Raw genomic sequence first — 23,600 nt, forward strand, 5'->3', positions numbered from 1 at the left:
GATGAATAGGTAGGCGGAAGGAAAGGTGTATGGCACCCCATGAGGATCAGAAGACTTCAGTCCCTACAGTCAAGGTTTAGGATGAATGAAAAGAGAATAACACCAAAAGAAGAGGAAAAGAAAAAAGAAAGTGCATTTTATCTTCCACCACAAGGCACACACAATAGCCACTGCTTCAGAGATTTGGGGGGCAGCTGTGTAGCCACTTCCAGCAAAACACGGTTAGCGAACCTCGCAGGACCTTACAGGAATGGTAATCTTCCTTCCTTAACCCGGACCACCTAGTCCTCAGGGCTCCGCACAACCCGAGGAGCTAGCCTCACTGCGCAGGCGCCAGGTCTGGCGCTAGTAGCTCCGGGTCTTTCACTAGGGTTCCCCTCTAGCCCCCAGGCTTTCGTTTCTCTACTGCTCTCCGCAGCGGTTGGGGGCGGGCCTTCCGGTAGAAGGGCGCGTGGGAGAGGAAGGTCACCACTCGGTAAGGCAGTCCGTGACTTTGCGGGGGTCTGTAGTGCGGTATGGGCGGTGGCTGTAGAAGTCCTGGGGGGACGCGTTTCACAACTTTGTAGGGTCGCCAAGAAGAGGAGGAGACAATTTCATTTGTAAGCAGCTTGGAAGTTTCGCCGGTATCATACAAACCACTTGGCCTTTTCCTGCGTAAAATGGGGGATTTTCTAAACTAAGGACGCTAGCCTAGTTTCCTCCCCGGCGCAGTTACTGTCTTCTTGATTAGGTACCTTTCGAGACTCGGTTTCTTTGCTCACCAGATGGCTTTTTGCACCGTAGCTTTGTGTGGGGCATGCAGATTAATTTTGTTAGCAGCTTAAGAAAAACATAATAAAGTGATATTTAAGAAAAATATTCGCGAAATACCCTGCCGATTCGACGTCAGGTGACTTGACACGGTTCCTTTCATCACAGGCAGGCGTGATCCAGTCAGTTGGAGGGGTTTGGGCATGATCTTGTTAAACTGAATAAAGCTGATACATATCCAGAGCCGTTCACGTCTCTGAGATCCAGTAAAATAAGAATGCATTGTGTTTAGATTGTTTTCCTGTGAAGCACGTGTGCACAGTGTGTGAGTTCCTTGAGGCCAGCTGATTCTTAGGGCAGGCACTGTGCCATGAGTTTTGTGCGCCAGCCGGACCACGCAGGAGGTAGTCAACTCCTCGTGCAGTAGATGAGAAAACGGAGGCCAAGAACGCAGTACCTACTGCTACTAACACCTTACAGCCATTAACGCGCAGAGGCAAAATGCCAACCAGATTCTCAGCTCCAAAGCTGGAGCTCTCCTCTAACCACTGGTTATTGAGAAACGGGAGAAAGCGCTCCCCAGCAAGATTTACACACCCGTACACGAACGATTCAGCATACATTTTGAAGGTTCCACAGGATTCACCATGCCGAGGGATATCCAATTTAAGAACTCCAGCACTTTTCAAAGAAAAAAGGCAAACCTAATTCGAAACCAGTATTGAAATAAACATTGAACCTGACCTTTTAAGTGCATCAGAACTATCAGAAAAAATAAAAGAAGCTTGCCCTTTTATGCCAAAGTAATAATATGGGAATTTCCTTATGTGGGCCTAATATATTTGAGTAATTTGTTTTTTGTTTACCATTTTTAACTCCAGTTAATTTTCCTTCATGATACTGTTTTATTTAGTTCACATTTAAAGAATAGTGTTTTAATTGTACCTCTTAGAACGGCTTCAGGTGAATAAAAATCTAATTGACATGTAAAATAGTTGCCTTTTACTTTAATGCCTTTAACAAGGTCATTGGCTTTTTTAAAAGATAACATGGAAAGAATCCATAAAAAGGCATACCAAGGTCCTAAAAAGTCCTAAGTATGAATTTTTGTAGGCGTTTAAAAATTCAAAAACAAAAGCGTTTGAATTTTTAAAAAATTTCAGGCTAGTAAGAAGTGGCAGTTTGCCAATATTAGAACCAATATTTATGGACAGCAGAATTTTTAAGCTGTTTTAGCCTCTGTGGGTGAAAAAACACACATCAAGCTCCTATGCCATTCTTAATCAGACACATGGGCTAGGTGGAAGGAGACTACAAAGCAGTAATTGATAATTATTATAACCATTTTCAGTTTCCTTCTACTTAGCAAGTGGTTCTTTGTTCCTAGTAAGGGATTCAGGTTTGAAAAAGTTTATTCCCTTTCCCCATCATGAAAGTTTTAGGACTTGGATTTTGTGATATAATCACATTCGAATGGATTCTAATGAGACCTTGTGATTTATAAGCTACTAGAGGCCTGGTGCATGAAATTCGTGCACTGGGGGTGGGGGGGTGTCCCTCAGCCCAGCCTGCACTCTCTCGCAATCCAGGACCCCTTGAGGGATGTCCGACTGCTGGTTTAGGCCCAATCCTGCCCTGTGGCAGTTGGATATCCCTCTTGCAATCCGGGACCGCTGGCTTCTAACTGCTCGCCTGCCTGCCTGCCTGCCTGATCACCCCTAACCACTCACCTGCCTGCCTGATCGCCCCTAACCCCTCTGCCTGCCTGCCTGATCACCCCTAACCACTCGCCTGCCTGTCTGATCACCCCTAACCCCTCTGCCTGCCTACCTGCCTGATCGCCCCTAACCATTCTGCCTGCCTGCCTGGTCGCCCCTAACTGCTCTTCTGCCTGCCTGATCACCTCTAACTGCCTCTGCCTTGGCCCCCGCTAGCCGAGGCTTCATCTGGAATGACATCCGGAAGGTCGTTCGGTTGTCTGGTCTAATTAGCATATTATGCTTTTATTATTATAGATGTGTCCCAGTAATTTGCTACATTCTAAAGTGGGCATGGAGGTAACTTAGTATCCTGTGATGGCTTCCATGGCCACTGTCCTAATAAGGCCCTTCTTCCTTGCTATCTGTCAAGTTACCAAGCTGCTGGTCCCCACCCCTGTGTTTCTCTGGTTGTCAGTCTGTAAGTGAGGATAGTATCCCAAAGAGGTACAAGTCTAACTGCATGGAGTATGTATCTCTCTCTTTTTTTTCATAATTAAATGAAGATAGAAATAAACAAATGTGTCTGTATAGAACATATGAGCACCAACTTACCAACTGGTTAAAAAAAATTTTTTTTAATGTATTTTATTGATTTTTTACAGAGAGGAACAGAGTTAGAAACATTGATCAGCTTCCTCCTGCTGAGGATATGCCCGCAACCAAGGCACATGCCCCTGACCGGAATCGAACCTGGGACCCTTGAGTCCGCAGGCCGACGCTCTATCCACTGAGCCAAACCGGTCAGGGCTAATCCCCCTTTTTAAAAATATATATTTTATTGATTTTTTACAGAGAGGAAGGGAGAGGGATAGAGAGTTAGAAACATCGATCAGCTGCCTCCTGCACACCCCCTACTGGGGATGTGCCCGCAACCAAGGTACATGCCCCTGACCGGAATCGAACCCGCGACCCTTGAGTCCACAGGCTGACGCTCTATCCACTGAGCCAAACCGGTCAGGGCTAAAAAAATTTTTTTAAGGTGAATGCCATTTAGGGAATGCCACTGTCTTACTTATTTATCACAGTAGTCCTGCAAGCTTTGTTTTCCTAAAAGGAAACTAAGATTTAGAGAGAATAGATTTAGCTAATAGTTCCTAGGCCACCTTACAAATAATTGATTGTGTAAATACCAAGCAATTGCAACAAAAATCTATTCTGATGCCATAATAGTAATAAGCAAAACAAAGTAAATTTGGTTAAGAAACAGTTTGGCTTTTTATCTGATGTTTGGAAAAACATAACTTTAAAGGTGGGAGGCAGAGAAAAGCTAAAGCTTGCAAAGAGAAGGCTACTTTTAGACATTTGCAAGGCCTTTAGAGGTTTATTTAAAGCACTAACTTGTTAACTATTTTCTATTTATACATTAAACCAGCAATTTTCAACCTTTTTCATTTCATGGCACACATTAATTACTGAAATTCTGTGGCACACCAAAATATATATTTTTGCTGATCTGATAAAAAAAAATAGGTATAATTTTGATTCACCCACACCAGACGGATATTGTGTTGGCTGTTGTCATTTTATTTGACAACCTAAAGGAAAAGAGGGACTTTGTAGCAATTTGAGAGTTTTGAGCATCACTTTCTGTTGAGCTCTTTGGAGATGGAATTCTGGAGGAACTCCAGGCTGTGACTAGACTTCCAATAACCCACCCTGGGCCCTGGAATCTTCTCAGATTCCCGGTGAAGAAGATTCAGCTGGTACTCAAGTACTAGCAAAGGATCTTAGGAAATTGACTCTGAGCCCCACTACAAAATGCCCTTCCCTTCCACCAAAACGTTCACCCCAACAGCAGGACAGAGAAAAAAACTTAAAGGGGTTGGACTGGGGCTGAGTCAAGGCATGCTCTACAGGAGACGATGTGGAGTGAGGAACTATTCGGAAAGAAATGATGTTGCAAGTTATTAGATCTTTGCTTAAAAAAAAAAGCCCACAGGAGAGGAAACTTGAGAATGAATCAAGATTCAGAAGATTTACATGTAGCTGTCATTATTGCCTATATCATGGAGATCCTTTTGATAATATTAGCATGGAGAATTATAACATGGAGTCAATTTAGATATAAACCTTGTTCTTACACTTTTTTTTTCTTGCTAGTAATTTTAAGGTTGTTATGCAGCAGCTTAGGTAAACTACTCTGCTAGGATAGCTGTATACTAATATTTAGATCACCTATGATAGAAGTTCTGTGATGTCTTTCTCTTGCATCTTTTTCTTGTCTCCCATGATGCCAGGAATCAATTTAGATTGCATTTAAATGACTTCAATATACTTCAATTCCTTTTTTATTTGACCCAAAGAAGCACTAATAGGTCTTGAGTGTTGTCATTGTGTTTTAAAAGCCTGAAGTTAGTAAGATGAAACCCAACATCAAGAATGAGAAACAAGTAACTTGTATGGAAGAAATATAAAACAGAATACATTGGATGGTTTGGCTACAACATGATTAGCGCAGGGTGCATTAACTAGATTCTCTGCTTTTCAAAAACTTGAGTTGTAACAAGTTTTTTGATGTGCTATTTCAATTTTTAGTAGCAAATGTGTGTATAGGGCATCTTATTAAAATTTGAGGCATATATGAAAAAATAAAATAAAGGAAAAGACGTCAGTGCCCCTAACTAAATAGTCAGGTATTGCATGGTTTACAAATTCTTGCAGTACACAGTTTGAAAATCACTGTGTTAAACAGTTAATGACTTTTTCTCTCATTGATGAAAATATAACCCCAGCTCATCCCCATCTATATAATGAAGCAAGAGCTGGGAGAGAAGTGAATTGGGAACTAAAAGGAAAAGGAAAGAGAAACAGCAAGACTTGCACAGATCCCTGGTTTGGGGGGTCAGGGGAAGGCAAAGGAATCTTGTATCTAACAGTTGTCCCTCTGCTGGCCTTCAGGTGGCACTATTGGCCCAAGATTGCTTGGTTGGTTTCAGAATGATAAATGGTTTGAGATTGATAATCCTGAAGTTGGTTTGAGGCCAGCCTCTGCTCTTTCAATGGATCTTGACATAGACATTAAATATTCCTTAATTTAAACACTGGTTTGGTTTGGTTTTTCTTGCACTAGTTATTTTGAAATTTACTTAGCACCTTTCCTGTTTAGGAGGGTTTTTTTGTATATTTTTCCCACCTGTTTTTCAAGACAGGTTTATGACATTTTTCTGTTTGGAAATCAACTCCTTTTCATCCCAGCTGAACTATCCCCCAGGATGGTCTCTTAGCATAGATTCTCATCTCACTAATGTCACATAAATTAGCATATTCTGCCAATAGTTACCTACATTTAACTGGAATGGAATAAGATAGTTATTTCACCAGAATATTCTTGGTTTTTATGTATCACCTATATAATTTTTTATATCTTAGCTATAATTTCTGCATATTACATATATCATTTATATACCTATTTCAACATTCTATGCCTCTTGCCGCGACCTGCACGGCTAGGTTCAGGATCTGCAGAAGGGACCGACGCACAAATGAAAATGCTATACAAGAAATATGAATTTAGAAGGCATTGGGAGGCCAGGTGGAACCTCTTTCGTGAAGAGGCTCACTGAGTCCTGGCCTAGTCCGCTTTTTATTCAGTTTTAGATACACATCTTGCCCTCAGTGAAGCACGGCAAATAAGTAGCAGACAGACAGTCTCAAAGGTCAGTAAAGATCAGTAAGGTCAGGTAAACATTTACTTGGAGGGTATCAGGTCAGGAGATTGCTTCGAGCCACCACTATCTCAACACGAACAATTGGTGCCTAGCATCAGCCCGGCTAACGCTCAAGGTCCATGGGCCCCCCACGTTCCTTGGTGCATGCTCATGACAGTGTTGGCATGCGGTGGCTTCCCACACCTCTGAAGAACAAGTTACTGTTTTCAGCTAATAAGACAGCTAGTTTGCATTAAAGCAGAATATATAAGATGGAAGATAAGACAATATCACAATTCATAAGTGTCCTCTATTCGGGAATAAAATGAATCTTTTGAGCTCTTCACTTTATTTCTATAAGACCACTATCTTTGTTTTTCCCAAATGGCTCTCAGTCTCTAAGCAGAATTCAATCCAGCAACCTAGAGGCTAAATGACCTCATAACTCATTAGCAGTTCTCAGCCATCTGGAGCCCTTGAGGAGATCAGTGTTCAAAGGGCTGATAATAAAGACAACAGCATAATTATTTCTCTGCCATGATTAAACCTTTAGATGGCAAGCAGTCAGCGTATTTATTCTGGAGACTGCTTAGGTAGGTGTTTTCTGAAGGTATAATAATACTGTGGTAGGAGAACTTGTTTCTCTGCCCTCATCTAGCCTACAAATAGGTATGACCATCACTAAATAACATATTGAATCACAATATAGTTTATTGTAAAACAGGGCATGGAGTAAGTGAGCGATAGTATGTGAACACCAAATATAAAATTGCAAATATAAAACATGCAAAAGAAACAGCCACTTGGACTGTGGATAGTTCTCAACTCCAAGGCATGTCCTGCCAACAACATGGACAGAATCACGTGTGACTTGCTGTGTTTTCACTTTCTAAAGTGTTCAGTCAGTAATCTGTGAATTTCTAACACTAACCCATTTGTCTTCTCGTTTTCTGTAGGGACTCTTCCTCCTTGCTGCCCCAGAAATGTCTTCACTATCAGAATATGCCTTGCGCATGACTCGTCTGAGTGCCCGGCTATTTGGTGAAGTTGCCAAGCCTACTGATTCCAAATCCATGAAAGTGGTGAAGCTGTTTAGTGAGCAGCCTTTGGCCAAGAGGAAGGAGACATATGACTGGTATCCAAATCACAACACTTATTTTGCGCTCATGGGGATACTGCGTTTTTATGGCCTCTACAGGTAATGACAAAAAAACTAAGAGCAACCTGTAAGAGATTATTGTAGTAGATCAGAAAAGGGAAAAAAATAGCCTTTCCAGCTTTATAGTTTTGTGGTTCTTATAATAGTGACCAGGTAGTTCAAAAGATAGTTTAGGGGGAGGGGGACGAGGGGAGGAAAGCTTTCAAAATATTCATGATGGGACCCTGGCCGGGTTTCTCAGTGGTTAGAGCATACACAGGTTCGATTCTGAGTCAAGGGCAAGTACCTTGGTTGCTGGCTCAATCCACCATGAGTGGGGCATGTGTGGGAGGCAACCAGGAGATATATCTCTCTCACACACACTCTTCCCCCCTCCCTCTCTTCCACTCTCTCTGAAAAATCAACAGAAAAAATATCCTCGGGTGAGGATTAACAAATATATATATCCATGATGGGCCTACCAAAAATAAAGGGAAACATGCACTTATTGGAAGACATAAATTAATTATGTCCATAATGTGACTTAACATTGACTAGATACTGAGCTATAGAGAGATGTTTAATTAGTCAAGAGCATTCTAAGACAGTGGTCGGCAAACTCATTAGTCAACAAAGCCAGACAACAGTACAACGATTGAAATTTCTTTTGAGAGCCAAATTTTTTAAACTTAAACTTCTTCTAACGCCTCTTCTTCAAAATAGACTCGCCCAGGCCGTGGTATTTTGTGGAAGAGCCACACTTAAGGGGCCAAAGAGCCGCATGTGGCTCGCAAGCCGCGGTTTGCCGACCACTGTTCTAAGAGAATGTGGAGGGAAGCTGGTCCAAACATTGAGCAGGTTCCTGTTGGCCGATCTATTTCCTAGCTGGTGTGGGGCAGCCTCCTTTCTCCCCTGGTGGCAATTTTGTTGGAATTATTGCCTTCCACCCTTTTCTGGCATTTTTAGTTGGTACACTTTTTAATATACTAACATGGTCTAAATGAGGTGTAGTTCACCTTTAATTGTAATATGTAAGCTATTATAATAGAATACTAATGTATAATAGTAAGAGTAGTAGGCTCTTTCCACCATGCATTTGTATGTTTGAGTATGTATAGGAAGTGGGAGCTCAGAACACTACACAACTCTAGAAATAAAATATATCAAATACCTACGTGATCATTTTCTTTTTAAAAAAGTCTTAATTACCAGACTAATACATACTCATTATAAACAAATTCAAACAGTGAATAATTGTATAAAGTTAAAATGCCTACTTATTTTTCATGTAACATGTTTTAATTGAACTTCTCTTAGGGCAACAAAACAAAATTTCATTTGGAACTGTTCACTCTAATGTAATAAAATTACTAGTTCATTCCAGATAGCTGCATTCATTTATCCAACAGATATTTTTTAAAGTACCTTCCACGTGTGGGCACTTATGATGGGCACAAGGGAGCCGCAGTGAACAAATAGATTTTCTCGGTTAATATATTATTACAGATGATAATCCATGCATATTTGAACTTCTGGGGTTGCTTTGGGGACAGTTTCCCTTGCCATTAGCCTGGGCTCAGAAAATAAAAATTAATTTTATTATGACCCAAAAGAAAATATCACTGGAAGGCAGATCTCCTGAATAGAAAATTATAACCCATAACAACATCACATTCAGCTACTTTAATGTACCTATTTGCTGCCACTCTCCATTTGTTTGAAAAATAAAGCCTTGCCTATCTTTGGGGACAGGGAAAAAACACTTAGCATTTCGTTATCCATGGAAAAGCACAATTATTTTCATGTATTTAGTTATGGTAAATGGTCCCTCGCCTGCTGTGGCAAAAGGCAGGATGAAACTAGACAACCTACAATAAATAAAATATTACTCCAAGACCTGTAAGGGGGAGGGAAGCACAGATTCTCAAAAACAGTGACCCATTCAGTCTATCAGGTACGTGGGCCATTTCATCAACAGAGACAAAGACCCCAGCCTTTGGAGCTTTCTTTCTGGCTGGGGGTGGATGGGAATGGGGGAGGGAATGTAGAAGAGGGGGGAAAACAGTAAATAATTATGTGGTATGTTATAAAGTTGGACATCTATGGAAAGAAAAATAGTAGAGCAGGATCAAGGGTGCTGAGAGGGCACTAGGTGTTGGGGAGCAGGTAGATCACAGTCTTAAACAGGATAGTCAGGGTTAGCCTCATTGAGAAGATGAGGTTTAAGCTGAGGCTTGAAGGTGATGAGTGAGCCCAGTGGAACCTGGAGAAGAGCTTTCGAGGCAGAGGCAAGAGCAGAGCAAAGGCCCTGAGGCAGGTGTGCACCTGGTGTGTTCCAGGAGCAGCACGGAACAAGGTGAGCGGTAGGACTACAGGCAGATCATGAAGGGTTCTGAGGGCTGTAGGAAGGTCTCTGGCTTTTGCTCTGGGTGAGATGGGGAGCCTTTTGCAGGGCTGTGAAGAAAGAAATGATAGGGTGTGACTTACATTTTAAAAGAATTACTCTGGCCTCTGTTGAGAATAGATTATTTGGGGCAATCATAGCTAATCCCAAAGAGGTATGTTGTATCCATCACGTTCATGGACTGAAACAACATACCCTATAAAACCACTATTTCAAAACAGCCTAGGAAATTAAAAATTCGCCAGCAAAACCCTCTGAGACATTTAATTCATATGCTATTATTGTCCATACAGGTGAAGAGACTAAGATTCAAAGAGGGAAGGTCACTTGTCCAAGGTCACACAGCTACTAAATGGTGGAGCTGTGATTTGAAACCAGGTTCAAATGGGTTCCCGAGCTTACATATTTAAACACCACTGTTCTTTAGGTATTTGATTGTAGAATACAGACATTTTTTACACATAGTGGGCAGTCTTCATCTTACACCCCATCTGCTTGTACATGTAGTCCTGGTTGCCTTGATCCCTAGAGTACCTGTCTTTTGATTTGGTTATCATTTGCCTGAGCCTTTTGGTTTCAACTGTCTACTGCCATTAAGTCAGCTTCTTCCACACCATTCCCCCTTGTAGTAGGTGCTAATTCCTGGGGTTCTCAGGGTCTCTGTGTAGCTATTGAAGTTTTTACCCACTTTCTGCTCCTCTCATATTTTGTCTTGGTATTATAGGGAAACTTGGGGTAATTATTAGTGTGGTATCATAGTTACATAGGTTTACATGGCTGGCCCAAGAATTAACTGCTATCTGTGTCATTATTTCTCTGAAGGGGAACTGTAATTTAGAAGTGAACTTTTGGAATACAATGAATCTGTATGTTGGAGACTCCCCGTCCTGTCTGTTCAAGCTGAGCATGTGCTTTGTAGAAGTCAGGGATTAATTACCACAACCCCTAAGGGAACAGTGCTAGATTGGTGTACTTTTCCAAAATGTAAAATCCTGGCTTGTTTTTTCTCTCTCCATTCAGAGACGAGCATCAGGACTTCAAGGATGAGCAGAGACGTCTGAAGAAACTTCGTGGAAAGGGGAAACCAAAGAAAGGAGAAGGAAAAAGAGCAGCAAAAAAGAAATAGTATCTGTCAGTGCAGAGAGAAACTTCCTCCTCTGCAACTGAGAGCAGAAGCAAGAGTATTTATTCTCTTCCCCCATGTTGGATGACTGTAGGCTTTCTAAGCCGAAGAGCATTTGGAGGAACACAAATGCTCCGTGTTGAAGTCTGATCCAGTTAAAGTGTGACTGGTTTCTTGAACACATTCTAATTCTGCAAAGTTATTTTGGCCTTGGTTTTGTAATCTGAGGTTTACCTCATTCCCTAAAGAAATGAATGCAGCCCAGCCAGTGTGGCTCAGTGGTTGAGCATTGACCCAGGAACCAAGAAGTCATCGATTGGATTCCTGGTTGTAGGCTTAATCCCCAGTGGGGGGCATGCAGGAGGCAGCCGATCAATAATGTTGTTCTCTCACTCATGTTTCTCCCTCTCCCTTCCTCTCTCTCTAAAAATCAATAAAAACATTTTTTAAATGTATATATAAAACAAGAAATGAATGCATAGATTACTGTTGAATGGTTTGTGTGGGGTGAGAGTGGGATGTTGGGAAAGGGAGGGAAACATTAAATAAGCACACTGTAGTCTCCTCATTACTTTCCCTTGCTTCCCCATAAGCCCTGAAGTCTTTCATCTCTGGCTGTTCAGCCACTGTCTCCACCTCCAAGCTCAAACTTTATGTGCCTCTCCACCCACCCCTTTGAGAATATCTAATAGAGTATATACCTGGTAAGAGAATATTAAGTATCTGCTATATACAAAGTACTGGGTTCCTGGTAATACAGTGACTAGCAAGAAAAACAGTCCCTACCTGGTAGGACTTTCAGCCTTGTGGGAGAAATGTTACCTAATTATGTAAACACAATTATATTAAATGCTGCAAAGGAAAAATCCAGACTTCTAGGAGAGGGTGGATGGGTTGGTGAATTGATCCAAAGAGATAGCAAGAGGCCCAAACCTCAGTAGGGAGTTTAAAGAAGGCCTCCCTAAAGAGATGATATTTAAGCTGGCTCTGAAGGATGAATAAGAGTGGGGCAGAAGAAAAATGATGGGAAAAGTGAAGCACAGAGACCACCTAAGGTAAGAAATCCTGTTCAAGGAGTTGAGAAAGACCACTAACTAGTTCTGGTTTGTCATAAGGAAATAGAGGCCAGATCATGAAGGGCTTTTGCAAGGTCTATGAAAAAGCTTGGCCTAACCAACTTCACCAAAGACCACCGTGTATGAGATATTATTTCTATTAGGACTGATGTATACATATGAGTAGCTAGCTGCTCATTTTATTGTATTCTAGCAATGAGCCTCTAGTGAGGTTGTGAGGGCCTCTCGGGTGTTTTGTTTTTTCAAGAGTTGCTCTGAAGGTGTCTAGCACTATCTAAAGTACTTTTTTTATTGTAGTAAAAAAAATTTACCATCTTAACCATTTAACCACTGTTTCTACCTCTCAGGAAAAGAGCACAGTGCACAGTCAAGAGTATGTATAGCTGCTATAATTTTCTTTCCCTGCAACTTTAGAAGTATTGGCAATAACTTCCCTGTGAATAATTCTTTAACTAGTAAGAATCCCACTACGTGTTTAGATAAATGATATTTTCAAAAGATACATAATCCAGATGGTATGGCCAGGCCTATATTATAGTCAATAAAAATAAAAATAAAAACTATTGAATTGCATAAACGAAGCTGCAAAGCTATTATCCTGCAATTTGGCTAAAATAAACAAAAATTCTCTACAAATAAAAAAAACTATTAAAATTGGATGATTTGTATCAGATAGATGTGAATTCCAGCAGAAGGCTGAGAATACATTTAGAACTCTTTCCTGAGCACCTGCCACGTGCCTGGCATATGAGTAGTAGAAAACACAGCTGAATAGACAGTCTGTAAAATTGTGTGAATGAGCATGAGCGTGTTGTAAAATATTGACAAGATCTCAGGGGTTTTCTCTGGAAAGTGCAGACACACTGTCGGCCAGTGTATCTGAGCCTGGTGGGTGGATGACTACCCCAGGATGCTGGGCTGAGAAACAGGCTTGCAGCCTGCACCCCATGTTTTCCCTCTAATGTTTGGTATTTTGTGTGCTTGGAGGATTTTTCCCTTGATTTCAATGGCATAATAAAAAGAAACTGGGGCCCTAGCTGGTTTTGCTCAGTGGATAGACCGTCAGCCTTCGGACTGAAGGGTCCTAGATTTGATTCCAGTCAAGGGCACATGCCCGGGTTGCAGGCTCAATCCCCAATAGGGGGTGTGCAGGAGGTAGCTGATCAATAATTCTCTCTCACCATTGATGTTTCTCTCTCCCTTCCTTTCTGAAATTAATCCTATATAATAAAAGACTAATATGCAAATTGTCCCCTCGGGAGTTTAGGAGACCAGGAGTTCGATTGCTTGCTATGACGTGTGCTGACCACCAGGGGGTGGCGTGGAGCATGGTGGGTGACCAGAGGTGGCAGCGGGGTGCTGAGGGAGTGAGGGAAGGAGGAGGCAGAGAGGCAGGGAACCGTATGGTGGCAGCGCATGGGCGGCAAGAGAAGGAGTCGGCTGGGAGGCAGGGAACCTGATAGGCCCTGATCACCAGCCAGTCCTAGGGAACCTACCCATGCATGAATTTCATGCACTGGGCCCTCTAGTAAAAATATATTTAAAAAAGAAAAAGAAAAAAAGAAACTGGGCTTTGGATTTAAAAGTCATGAGTTTGTGACATAGTTCTACCTACTGGCTATGTGGCCTTATGTCACTTGTCTTCTCTGAACCTCTTTCTGCCTCTGTAAAATTATGATAAAACTTCACATATATTTGTGAAAAGGACTATGTAAATTGTAAAAGTTAGTCAAATATTTTTACATAGTTATTTGTATAACTACAGACAGTCCTCGGATTACATTGGACTCGACATACGTCGTTTCATGGTTACGTCGCCATCTCCCATTTATTTATAAAAGATAAAAGTTACATCATTTTGACATATGTACATATGTGCTTTATGTTTTATTATTATTTATTTACCACAAGTAAAGGTCAGGAATTGTTATCTTTCTTTTAAATTTTTTTACTGTTTCATTTCATTACTGCTGTGTATGTGCTCCACGTGAGTGACATAGGTGCTTATGTAGGTGGGTTCCGACTTAAGGCGAAAATCACGTTACATCGCAACGTAGGAATGGATCTCCAACATAACCTGAGGACCTACTGTAGAAAGAATTATGTCTTAAGAGCAGATTTTTGAACAAAAAGATAGATACAGAGGCAGTAAAGCATCAAACAGTCTGTCATATTACAGCAGGAAGGTTAGGGAGAGGTGGGGAAGATAAGAGATCAACCAAAGGACTTGTATGCATGCATATAAACATAACCAATGGACGCAAAACTCTGGGGGTTGAGGGCATATATGGGAGTGGGGGGGGGGGGGGGCAATGGTAAGATATGTACACATATAATACCTTAATAAAAAAAATTGGGGAAAAAAAAGAGCAGATTTTTCCAAGGCAATGTTTACAAATATCTGCTAAATATACAAAGTTCTCTACATTTAAATGCAGCATGAGGAGCTCCAGTGGCGCAATTGGTTAGCGCGCGGTACTTATAAATGCAGCATGATAGGTTCAGGAAGAAGCAGGTGGGAGATGAATTTTATTATTTATGTAATCAGGGGCTCCAGAAACTCATTTTTTAAAAAGCATCATGCACATGCACACAGAGACATACCTCAGAGATATTGCAAGTTCTGTTCCAGACCAAAATATATGGCAATTAAGCAAGTCAATCTTTTTGCTGGTGAAGGATCTTGCCTTAATTTGTAAAATACACATCTGTGACATGCAATAAGGTAACACACAATACAATTGGGTGTTCCTCTATGTGTGTGTATATACACACACATATATATAATCTTGTTTATGAAGTATCTTCCATGAAAGCCAAAGTCAAAATTTAAAATTCTACTCTCTTTACCCTTTTCCTCTTTCCTCACACATTTCCCCCAGAGCTTCTAAGTGTCTACTTTTAAAGATTTAGAGGCAGGAACAAACTTCAAGAGCTATAGAAGGAAAGTTCTTTTAACCTGCCAACCCTGTCTTCATGGCCCTTTTATAAGTTCAAAGAAAGCATTTTTTAAAAATTAAAATCAGTAAAACATTCAAGAAGACTTAGATAAAACAGAAACAACCAATAAAACCCTGGATATTGAGATAACTAGAAAACCAATAAAACATTTATACTGAACTTAAAACAATGAAATGTTTTTAAAATGACATAAAGGCAGGAAAACAGAGAGGGGTCATGAAACTAGTGGGAGGGTTGGCCAGAGAAACTACCCAAGTGCAATTTTCTAACTTATTTGAAGGTCTGGCAATATTATCCTATATAATAAAACCCTAATATGCAAATCGACTGAATGGCGGAATGACCCGTGGAATGACCAGTCGTTATGATGCGCACTGACCAGCAGGGGGCAGATGCTCAACACAGGAGCTGCCCCGGTCGGGGATCAGCCCTAAACTGGCAGTTGGACATCCCTTGAGGGCGCAGGTCGGGCTGAAGGACCCCGCTCCCCCGTGCACAAAGTTCGTGCACTAGGCCTCTAGTAAGTTCATATTAAAGTAGAAACTAGAGTTAAACCAATGTCAATTCTTTTCTCTTTCTTTGTTTTTTTTGTCTTGTTTTGATTTTTTTTGTTTTTTTTTTAATTTTAGGGAGAGGAGGGAAAGAGAGAGAGACATCCATTTCTTGTTTCACTTCTTTATGTATTCATTAGTTGATTCCCATATGCAACGCTGGTATATTGGGATGATATTCTAACCAACTGAGCTACCGAGCCAGGGCCCAACCAATGTAGCTTAGATTCTAAGAACATCCTCATTCTACGTAAGGAAACGTTTTCTGAGACAGGAGATAGGTTCATTTATGCAGAGCTTTGTGTGTCTACTGCAGAAAATATGAACTCTTCCTTACTGACAGTCTAAATTGGTGCTCAATATGGAATATCTTCCCAAAAGAGTCACAAAACTACTAATTGAACCATTGGATTTAAAATGAAAATAGCATTCCAAACAGAAATTGAAAGCCTCAGATAGGACACAATTTGAATCCAAAAGTCTAAGTATATCTAGTATGAGAAATGAGCAGAGTATTCAGCACCAAACAAGTGAAATACACATTCTTAACAAAGAAGTTAGAGGTAGGACAGATCAATGTGGTTTGAATAATCAGAAATGACTTCACAAGCAGTGAAAGCAATGAATGTGAGTCATGTCAACATTTTTGGAGCACTTACCACACGTTGAGCATTGGACTTTGTAGCCTTATCTTACGTAACCCTTGTATGATAGTATCCCCACTTTACAGATGAGAACGCTGAGGCTTAGATTGTGTGCCCAAGATCACACGGCTCTAAGTGTCTAGACTGAGGTTTAAATCCAAGCCACCTGACTTCAAAGCCTGTACTGCCGATCACCACACTGTGACTGGTAAGATCTTCACAAGCAGAGAGAAAGGTTTACAGTAAATAGCATATGCATGTGCAAATACCTGCAAACAAACATGGAAACTCTGGTTCATAAGAGCAATAATGGGCACGGCCAGGCAACCTCAGAGTGTAACCAGAATGAACCTTGAGTCCTGAAGGTCCCAGTATCCTTTCATGACGTGACAGTGTAGCACTAATCTCTGTCTGAGGACTAACAACAGTACTAATGGGTCCAGTGCTTTACCACTTGCTGGGCACTATACTTAACTTTTCCTATAAGTTACATCACTTAACTCCTATGAGGTATTATTTTCCTCATCTTGTATGTGAGCTTAAGTTTATTTAGAGCTATGGTTCTCTGCTCTGGCTAGGCATAAAAATCACCTGGGGAGCTTAAAAGAGCCCTGTGCAGGGTCTCACTCCAGAGCAATTCAGAGTTGGGGCAGGAAGGAGAAATAACTTAGGTACTGGTGTTTTTGAAAAGCTCCTGAGGTGGCTCACTATGCAGCCAAGGTTAAGAATCATTGGTGCCGAAACCGGTTTGGCTCAGTGGATAGAGCGTCGGCCTGCGGACTGGAAGGTCCCAGGTTCGATTCCGGTCAAGGGCATGTACCTTGGTTGCGGGCACATCCCCAGTGGGGGGTGTGCAGGAGGCAGCTGGTCGATGTTTCTCTCTCATCGACGTTTCTATCTCTCTATCCCTCTCCCTTCCTCCCTGTAAAAATCAATAAAATATATTTAAAAAAAAAAAAGAATCATTGGTTTAAATCAGTATTTCTAATGTTAGTATGCAGCAGTATTGTATGCAGGGCTTAACCAGCTGAGCCCCACTGGAGTTTCTTACTCAGTAGGCCTTGGTGCAGCCCAAGGGTTTGTATTTGTAATAGCAGTGACCATGTGTTCCTGAAGCTGCTGGTCTGGGAACCACACTATTCGTTTAAAGTCACTTGGGCTGGCAAATTTCTGTGGCCCCAGCCTCTCCAGTGAAATGACCTAGTCACCCTGGAGCCTTTTGCTAAACCTGAAGGAGCAAATCTTTAGAACCTGACAGCAGACAAACAAGGTATTACACATATGGAGAAAGTTTTAGTTAATATGAAAAAGTTCATGAAACTCTTGAAAGAAGTTTTAATAAATGGAGAGATAGCCCATATACACGAGTGAAGAAATTACATATTATTAAGATGTGCATTGTTTACATTTAATTTGTATAATTTATCATTTCTATAAAAATTTCAATAGACTTTTTTGGAATTTGACAAAATGATTCAAATTTTCAAAACCCACTTGGAAGAAAAAAATAGAAGAGAATATAAAAGAAATTCTAAAAAGGAATGATATGGGGGCCCATATCAGATTTTGAAACATAATTTAAATTGTTTTTTAAAATACTGATATTGGTGTAAGAATAAATTGTTGGGAAAAAAAGAGATAACCCAAAAATATTTTCTATAATGTATAAGGTTGAACATATAATAATGGATGCTTCTCTAGTTAGTTAATAAATGGTGTTGGGACAATTAGTTGGCAGTTGAGGTGAGAGACAATTTAGGTCATCACTTCACACCACACACCGAATAAACTTTGGATGGGTCAGTAATTAAACATAAGGGGGACATTTTTAAAATGGAAACTGTAAGAGAAGAGATGAATCACTAGCTAAACTTGGACAGGTTACTTCTTTAACTTCAAAGTAACAAAAGAAGTCCCAAGGAAAAGGCAAGGAGATTAAAAAGTTTCTTAAGAAAATTTCAAAAAGAATGATAGAAAAATATTTATAGCAAACAAGACAAATAAATAGGGTCATTTTCATTTATTTTAAATATGTTTTTATTGATTTGAGAGAGAGAGAAAGGAAGAGGGAGTAAAACCAAGGCTCTCTTTCCCAGTGGTACAAGGCCTACACCTGTCAATCAGTGGGACTCCATTAAGGCAGTGCCCATCGGAGGAGGACGGGCTCAGCCCTCCTGCATCAGAATCACTACCAGGGCTTCTCTGAGTCAGCAGGCTGAGGTGCTGCCCAGGCATCGGCATTTCCAACAAGCACTCCCAGGTGATTAATATGCACTCTAGCACATGAGAATTGCAGTTTTGGGAATTCTGGTGGAAGCAAAATTGAGAGAGATAGACCCGGTTTCCAAGATACATACTTAGCCACAAAATGCAGGCGTTCAGATGACCTTGTGCTTGGAACTATATCAAAGGTGTCTTGGCTCAACTCTAAATGCTGATGTCCTCACCACCAATCTCCTTCAGTTTCTAATTTTATAATTCTCTCCAATGGGCTTAGATGTCTGTCTGATTTCATTCTTAGTTAGTCCTTAGCATGAACAATTGCTTGTCATTCAAGTATGATCTCGTCTCTGAAGGGGCCTTGGTGGGGCATGTTCAAGGACGCAGAGGGAGTAAGGATGTTCCACTGCCTGGGTACTCAATTCCAGCCATGTGGTCTGCTCCAGACCATGTGTGCAGCCTGTAAACTTCATCACAGAAAGGAAAGCATGACCAGAACTATTCTTGTGAAAAATAATCACTTGATCTTTCCTCCTCCTTCATTAGTCTAATGAAGTCTCTCCACTGCATTTCACAGCCAGCATTAACAGCAGGGAAGATGAAAGTGCAGGAAAGCTCGTGATCTCATTTGGAGATCACAGCCTGTCTTTAGCACAACAGGTGGGCCCCTCCAGGATTGTTTCCACATCGCCAAATCACTCACTGGCGCCAGCTCCCCGAAGAGGGCAGGGCGACTGCGTGATGTATGGAAAATAGGAAGAAAGAAAGTCAGTCTAGATCATCTACTCCACAAGACCACCCAAAAAATATGCTTTACTGTCCAACATTCTGCAAAGAACTAGTGCTTCTGTGCTTTTTTTAAAAAAAAGTTATTTTTTAGAAAGAGCATTGTTATAAATTCAAAACAGAGCATTCCAACTGATGCAGCTCTTTCTCATTAAAAATTAAACACCCGAACCAATGGACACAGACACTGGGGCGGTGAGGGCTTGCCCAGGGTGGGAATGGCTGGGGGTGGGGGTGTCAATTGGGGAAAAAGGAGACATATGTAAAACTTTAGACAATAAAAAAATTTAAAAAATAAATTAATTAAATACCTGTGCCCAGCCAGTGTGGCTCAGTGGTTGAGCCTCAACCTATGAACCAGGAAGTCACAGTTGGGGCACATGCCCGGGTTGTGGGCTCAATCCCCAGTAGGGGACATACAGGAGGCAGCAAATCAATGATTCTCTCTCATCACTGATGTTTCTATCTCCCTCTCCCTCACCCTTCCTTTCTGAAATCAATAAAATTTACATTTTTTTAAAAATTAAACACCTGGGAAGCATCATAAAAATAACCCAAAATGGTAATTTGGGTTATTTTTCTAATTGTCATTATTCTGCAGGAGCCCGAGTCAATTTAAAACTGTGCAAGTCTCATGTGTGCTGCTTGCCTTTGTACCTCCCCCACAACCCTCCACGAAGGAGTTCACCATTGCCCTGCTGACTGGGCCTGCCCAAACCATCCCCTTACCTTTCCTGCTGTGCTTGATCCCATGTCATCTAAATAGGTGACCTCCAGGATGAGTCACTCTCGATTTACTAGTACACCCCTGGCTGGTTCAGGTACAATGCAGAAACTGTTTCTGAAATGTCAGTCTCAAAAGGAGAGGCTTCTAATACTTTTACTAACTTGCTCACAGCAAAAGACATCTTTGTGCTCTCCAACTAGCTCCTAGTTTACACCAACTAGCAAGCCCTGCTGAAGTAGACAACAGTTTAAATGCTACAGCCTTTTACCGGTAACTCCAAGTGTGGTGCATGGACCCCCAGGAGCTTGTTAGAATCCAGACCTTCTGAACTCAGATCTGCATGGTAACAAGATTCTCAGGTGGTTTGCATGCACAGGAAAGTGGGAGAAAGAATGGCTTAGATTTGTATTAACCTTCAGAGTTCTTAGAGGTCATAGGTATACCAGGGACCCAAATGTAGCCTTTCTGACTTTCCTCGTGCAATTCATTACTCTCCCTGCCTGGAAATGCTTTCCATCATGGCTCATCCACCTGCCAAAACTCCTACTCATCCTTCAAGCCCTAGCCCAAAGTTCACATGCCCACTGAAACCTTCCTGATACCCTGAGTCAGAACTAACCATTTCCTCTTCTGTGTTCCCTTGATACTTTTCATCTGTATCCAGAATATACCAATATTATAGTGTCTTCATATTATACTTTATACACTCACATGACTGTGTCCCCCACAAGAATATAAAATATTGAAGGGCAAAAAGAATGTCTTATTTATCTACGCTCCCCAGCACCCAGCCCGGGACTTGGAACAAGGCTCAATAAATGTTACATGAAAACTACCGTTTGATCTTTCCTTCCATTGTTTTAGAGTCATGCAATAATAAACCTTATGCCCCCTGAAGATTTTCACATTGTAACTTTCTCTCCTTTAGAAACTATTTTTATATCTTTAATATACTAATTTACAGTAATGATTCAAAAACCTTACCATTGGCCTGGAGACAATCTCACAGCCTACATTTCATCGGGATAACTATTTCTGCCCCCTTTTCCTCTGCACATGCCCCTCTTCCACAATATAACACCTGTTGCTGATGGAAAGCCAGCTTGTAGAGCAGATATTTTTAGGGGGATGGTAGGTGATATAATGAAAGAAAGTGTTGTACTTATTCACTTATATAAGCCTGTTTTGATAACTCTAATATTTCCTTAAATATATATAACTGATATTACTGAGTCAATTGAGAGTAAAACACAAGAAAATAATAAAGAGAGGAAAGTAAAGTAGAAGATTAGTGGTCCAAGAGTCACAATAATTAATAGCTATATCCTTAAGACAGACACCAGAAAACATTGCAGGTAATTATGGAGCACTTAAAGATTTGGCATAAACCCTCAGGTTAACAATGAACTCTTGAAAGACTGCATGTAGTCATGCACCAGCCTGCATGAGATAACACACAGCCTGAAATGTTCACAGCAATACACAAGAGGCAATTATCACTGCACTGTGCTGTAAGCAGCTCGTGGTCCACAACACTCATCCAAATGGCTCACATATTGGTCTCTGTTCACATTTATTCTGAAGGTGTGGTTCTGGCACTGGTAATTGAAAGACACTATTTAGGTAAACTTCTGCTTTCTAAAGTGGCCCTTGTAATATTTATTTAGAGGTTAAATATGAATATCCTTTGACTCAGGAATTCCATATGCCCATAATATAGAAATACAGATACAAATGGACAAAACTGTTCATTGCCGTTTTTATAGAAAAACTAGAGGCCTGGTGCATGACATTTGTATATATATATTTGTATATGCATAGCATATGTTTGGAAGACTACCCACCAAACTGTTTACTGTGATTATGTCTGAGAAAAGAATTAAAAGAATAGGAAATCACTTTCCCTCTTATAACATACTAGAGGCCTGGTGCACGAAAATTTGTGCACTCTGGGGGGTCCCTCAGTCTGGTCTGTACCCTCTCGCAGTCTGGGACCCCTAGGGGGATGTCCACCTGCTGGCTTAGGCCGGCTCCCCTGGGAGTCAGACATCCCTCTGGCAGCCCAGGAGCCTAAGCCGCAGTCGGACATCCTTAGCACTGCTGAGGAGGCAGGAGAAGCTCGCAGCCGTCAGCCTGGCTTGTGGCTGAGCTGAGCTCCCCCTGTGGGAGCGCACTGATCACCAGGGGCAGCTCCTGCATTGAGTGTCTGTCCCCTGGTGGTCAGTGCACATCATAGCGACCGGTCATTCCTGGTCGTTCTGCCATTAGGGTCAATTTGCATATTACCCTTTTAGTATTTAGGATACATTTTTACATTGCTTGAATTTTTTAACTTTTAATTTTGACGTAATTTTAGATTTATGCTAAGTTGCAAAAATAGCACAAAGAATTACTATATAACCTCTACCCAGATTCCCCAAATATTAATATGATCACGTGTTTAGTCTTTCTCCTTTTCTCTCTCTCTCTCTGTTAATTTTAAAAACTGAGAGTAAGTTAAAGACATGATTCTCCTTTACCTCTAAATACTGCAGCATGTATTTCCTAAAATTAATAATTCTGTTTCATAACCACAGCACAATTACCAAAATCAGGATAATCAAGAAATTAACATTGATAAAATGCTATTAGCTAATCTACAAACAATGAATTTCATCTATTGTCCCAGTGATGACTTTCATAGGAAAGAAAATCCCAGAGAATGAATTGCATTCAGTCATCATGTTTCCTTAGTCTCCATTCTTTACAGACAGTCTTCCCTTGATTTTCCTGACCTTGATATTTCTGATGAATACAGTTCAGGTGTTTTGAAGAGTGTTTCTCAGTTTGGGTTTGTTTTATGTTTTCTCATTATTTAAGTCAGGTTATCATTTTGGGCAGCAATATCACAGAATTTTTGTCCATGCTCCATATCAAGATGCACACGATGGTGCATTACAGGTGATGCTAAATTTTGAATACTAGATAAAGGTGATGTCTCCCAGATTTCTCCACTGTTAATTCACTATTTCCTTTGTAATAGTGATTTTCTAATTCCATCATTCCTTCTACATTAATTAATTGGGATTTCACTATCAAAGAAAACTCTTCCTTTTCCCCATTTATTCATTCTTTCATTCATTCATATTAGCATGAACTCATAGATTCTTTACTATCATTATTTATTTTGATGCTCAGATTGTCCCAGATTTGACCAGTGGGAGCCCCTTTGATCTGACTCCTATGTCCTTTTGACATGTACCCTCTTTTTTTGAGAACATCCTTACTTGCTGACACAAAGATGTTCATGCTCTCTTGCACTCTCTGAGCCCCAACCTTGGAATCAGATGTTTCTCAGAAGAGATGTAGTTCTTTTTAATAAAAAATGGCATCTAGAAACCAAGATCTGGGAGCTAGGTTGCCCATTGCTACTAGAGGTCACTGCTTTTAGGCCTCTCAGCAGACAAAGCTAGTAAACACACATATATAAATGTATATACATCCCCCATACACATATCTAAACCTATTTCTATATCTATCTATATAAATGGTTATTTTAATACCATAAATTCATACCCATACCTCTAATTCCAGTGCTACTTGTTCTATTTCAGCCTCCCTCTCCACCTGTTTGTAACTCACATTTTCAACAGTGGGAAACTGAGCTCCCATTAACTATAATGTTTTTACTTTGTTGCTGAATCCTAATATACACAAAAAGGAGCTTGAGAATCATTGTTTGAATTTTTTACAATAAGAATTTATGACTTTTGCATTTATAAAAAATTAATGAATAAAGTAGACCTGTTCCTGGAAGTATTGATTGGTACACAC

At 40.7% G+C, this 23,600-nt stretch overlaps 1 protein-coding gene across 1 annotated transcript; it reads left to right on the plus strand.

Annotated features, from left to right (window-relative positions):
* The first annotated feature begins 430 nt into the window (after positions 1-430).
* MRPS33 (mitochondrial ribosomal protein S33) lies at positions 431-11,298 on the plus strand. The gene is made up of 3 exons (XM_054726158.1): positions 431-475; positions 7,114-7,355; positions 10,720-11,298. The coding sequence occupies exons 2-3, from the start codon at positions 7,141-7,143 to the stop codon at positions 10,823-10,825; spliced, it is 321 nt and encodes a 106-aa protein (XP_054582133.1). The 5' UTR covers positions 431-475; positions 7,114-7,140; the 3' UTR covers positions 10,826-11,298.
* Positions 11,299-23,600: the final 12,302 nt, after the last annotated feature.

Source organism: Eptesicus fuscus, chromosome 14 (genome assembly GCF_027574615.1).
Source record: "Eptesicus fuscus isolate TK198812 chromosome 14, DD_ASM_mEF_20220401, whole genome shotgun sequence".
Classification (NCBI taxonomy): Eukaryota; Metazoa; Chordata; class Mammalia; order Chiroptera; family Vespertilionidae; genus Eptesicus; species Eptesicus fuscus.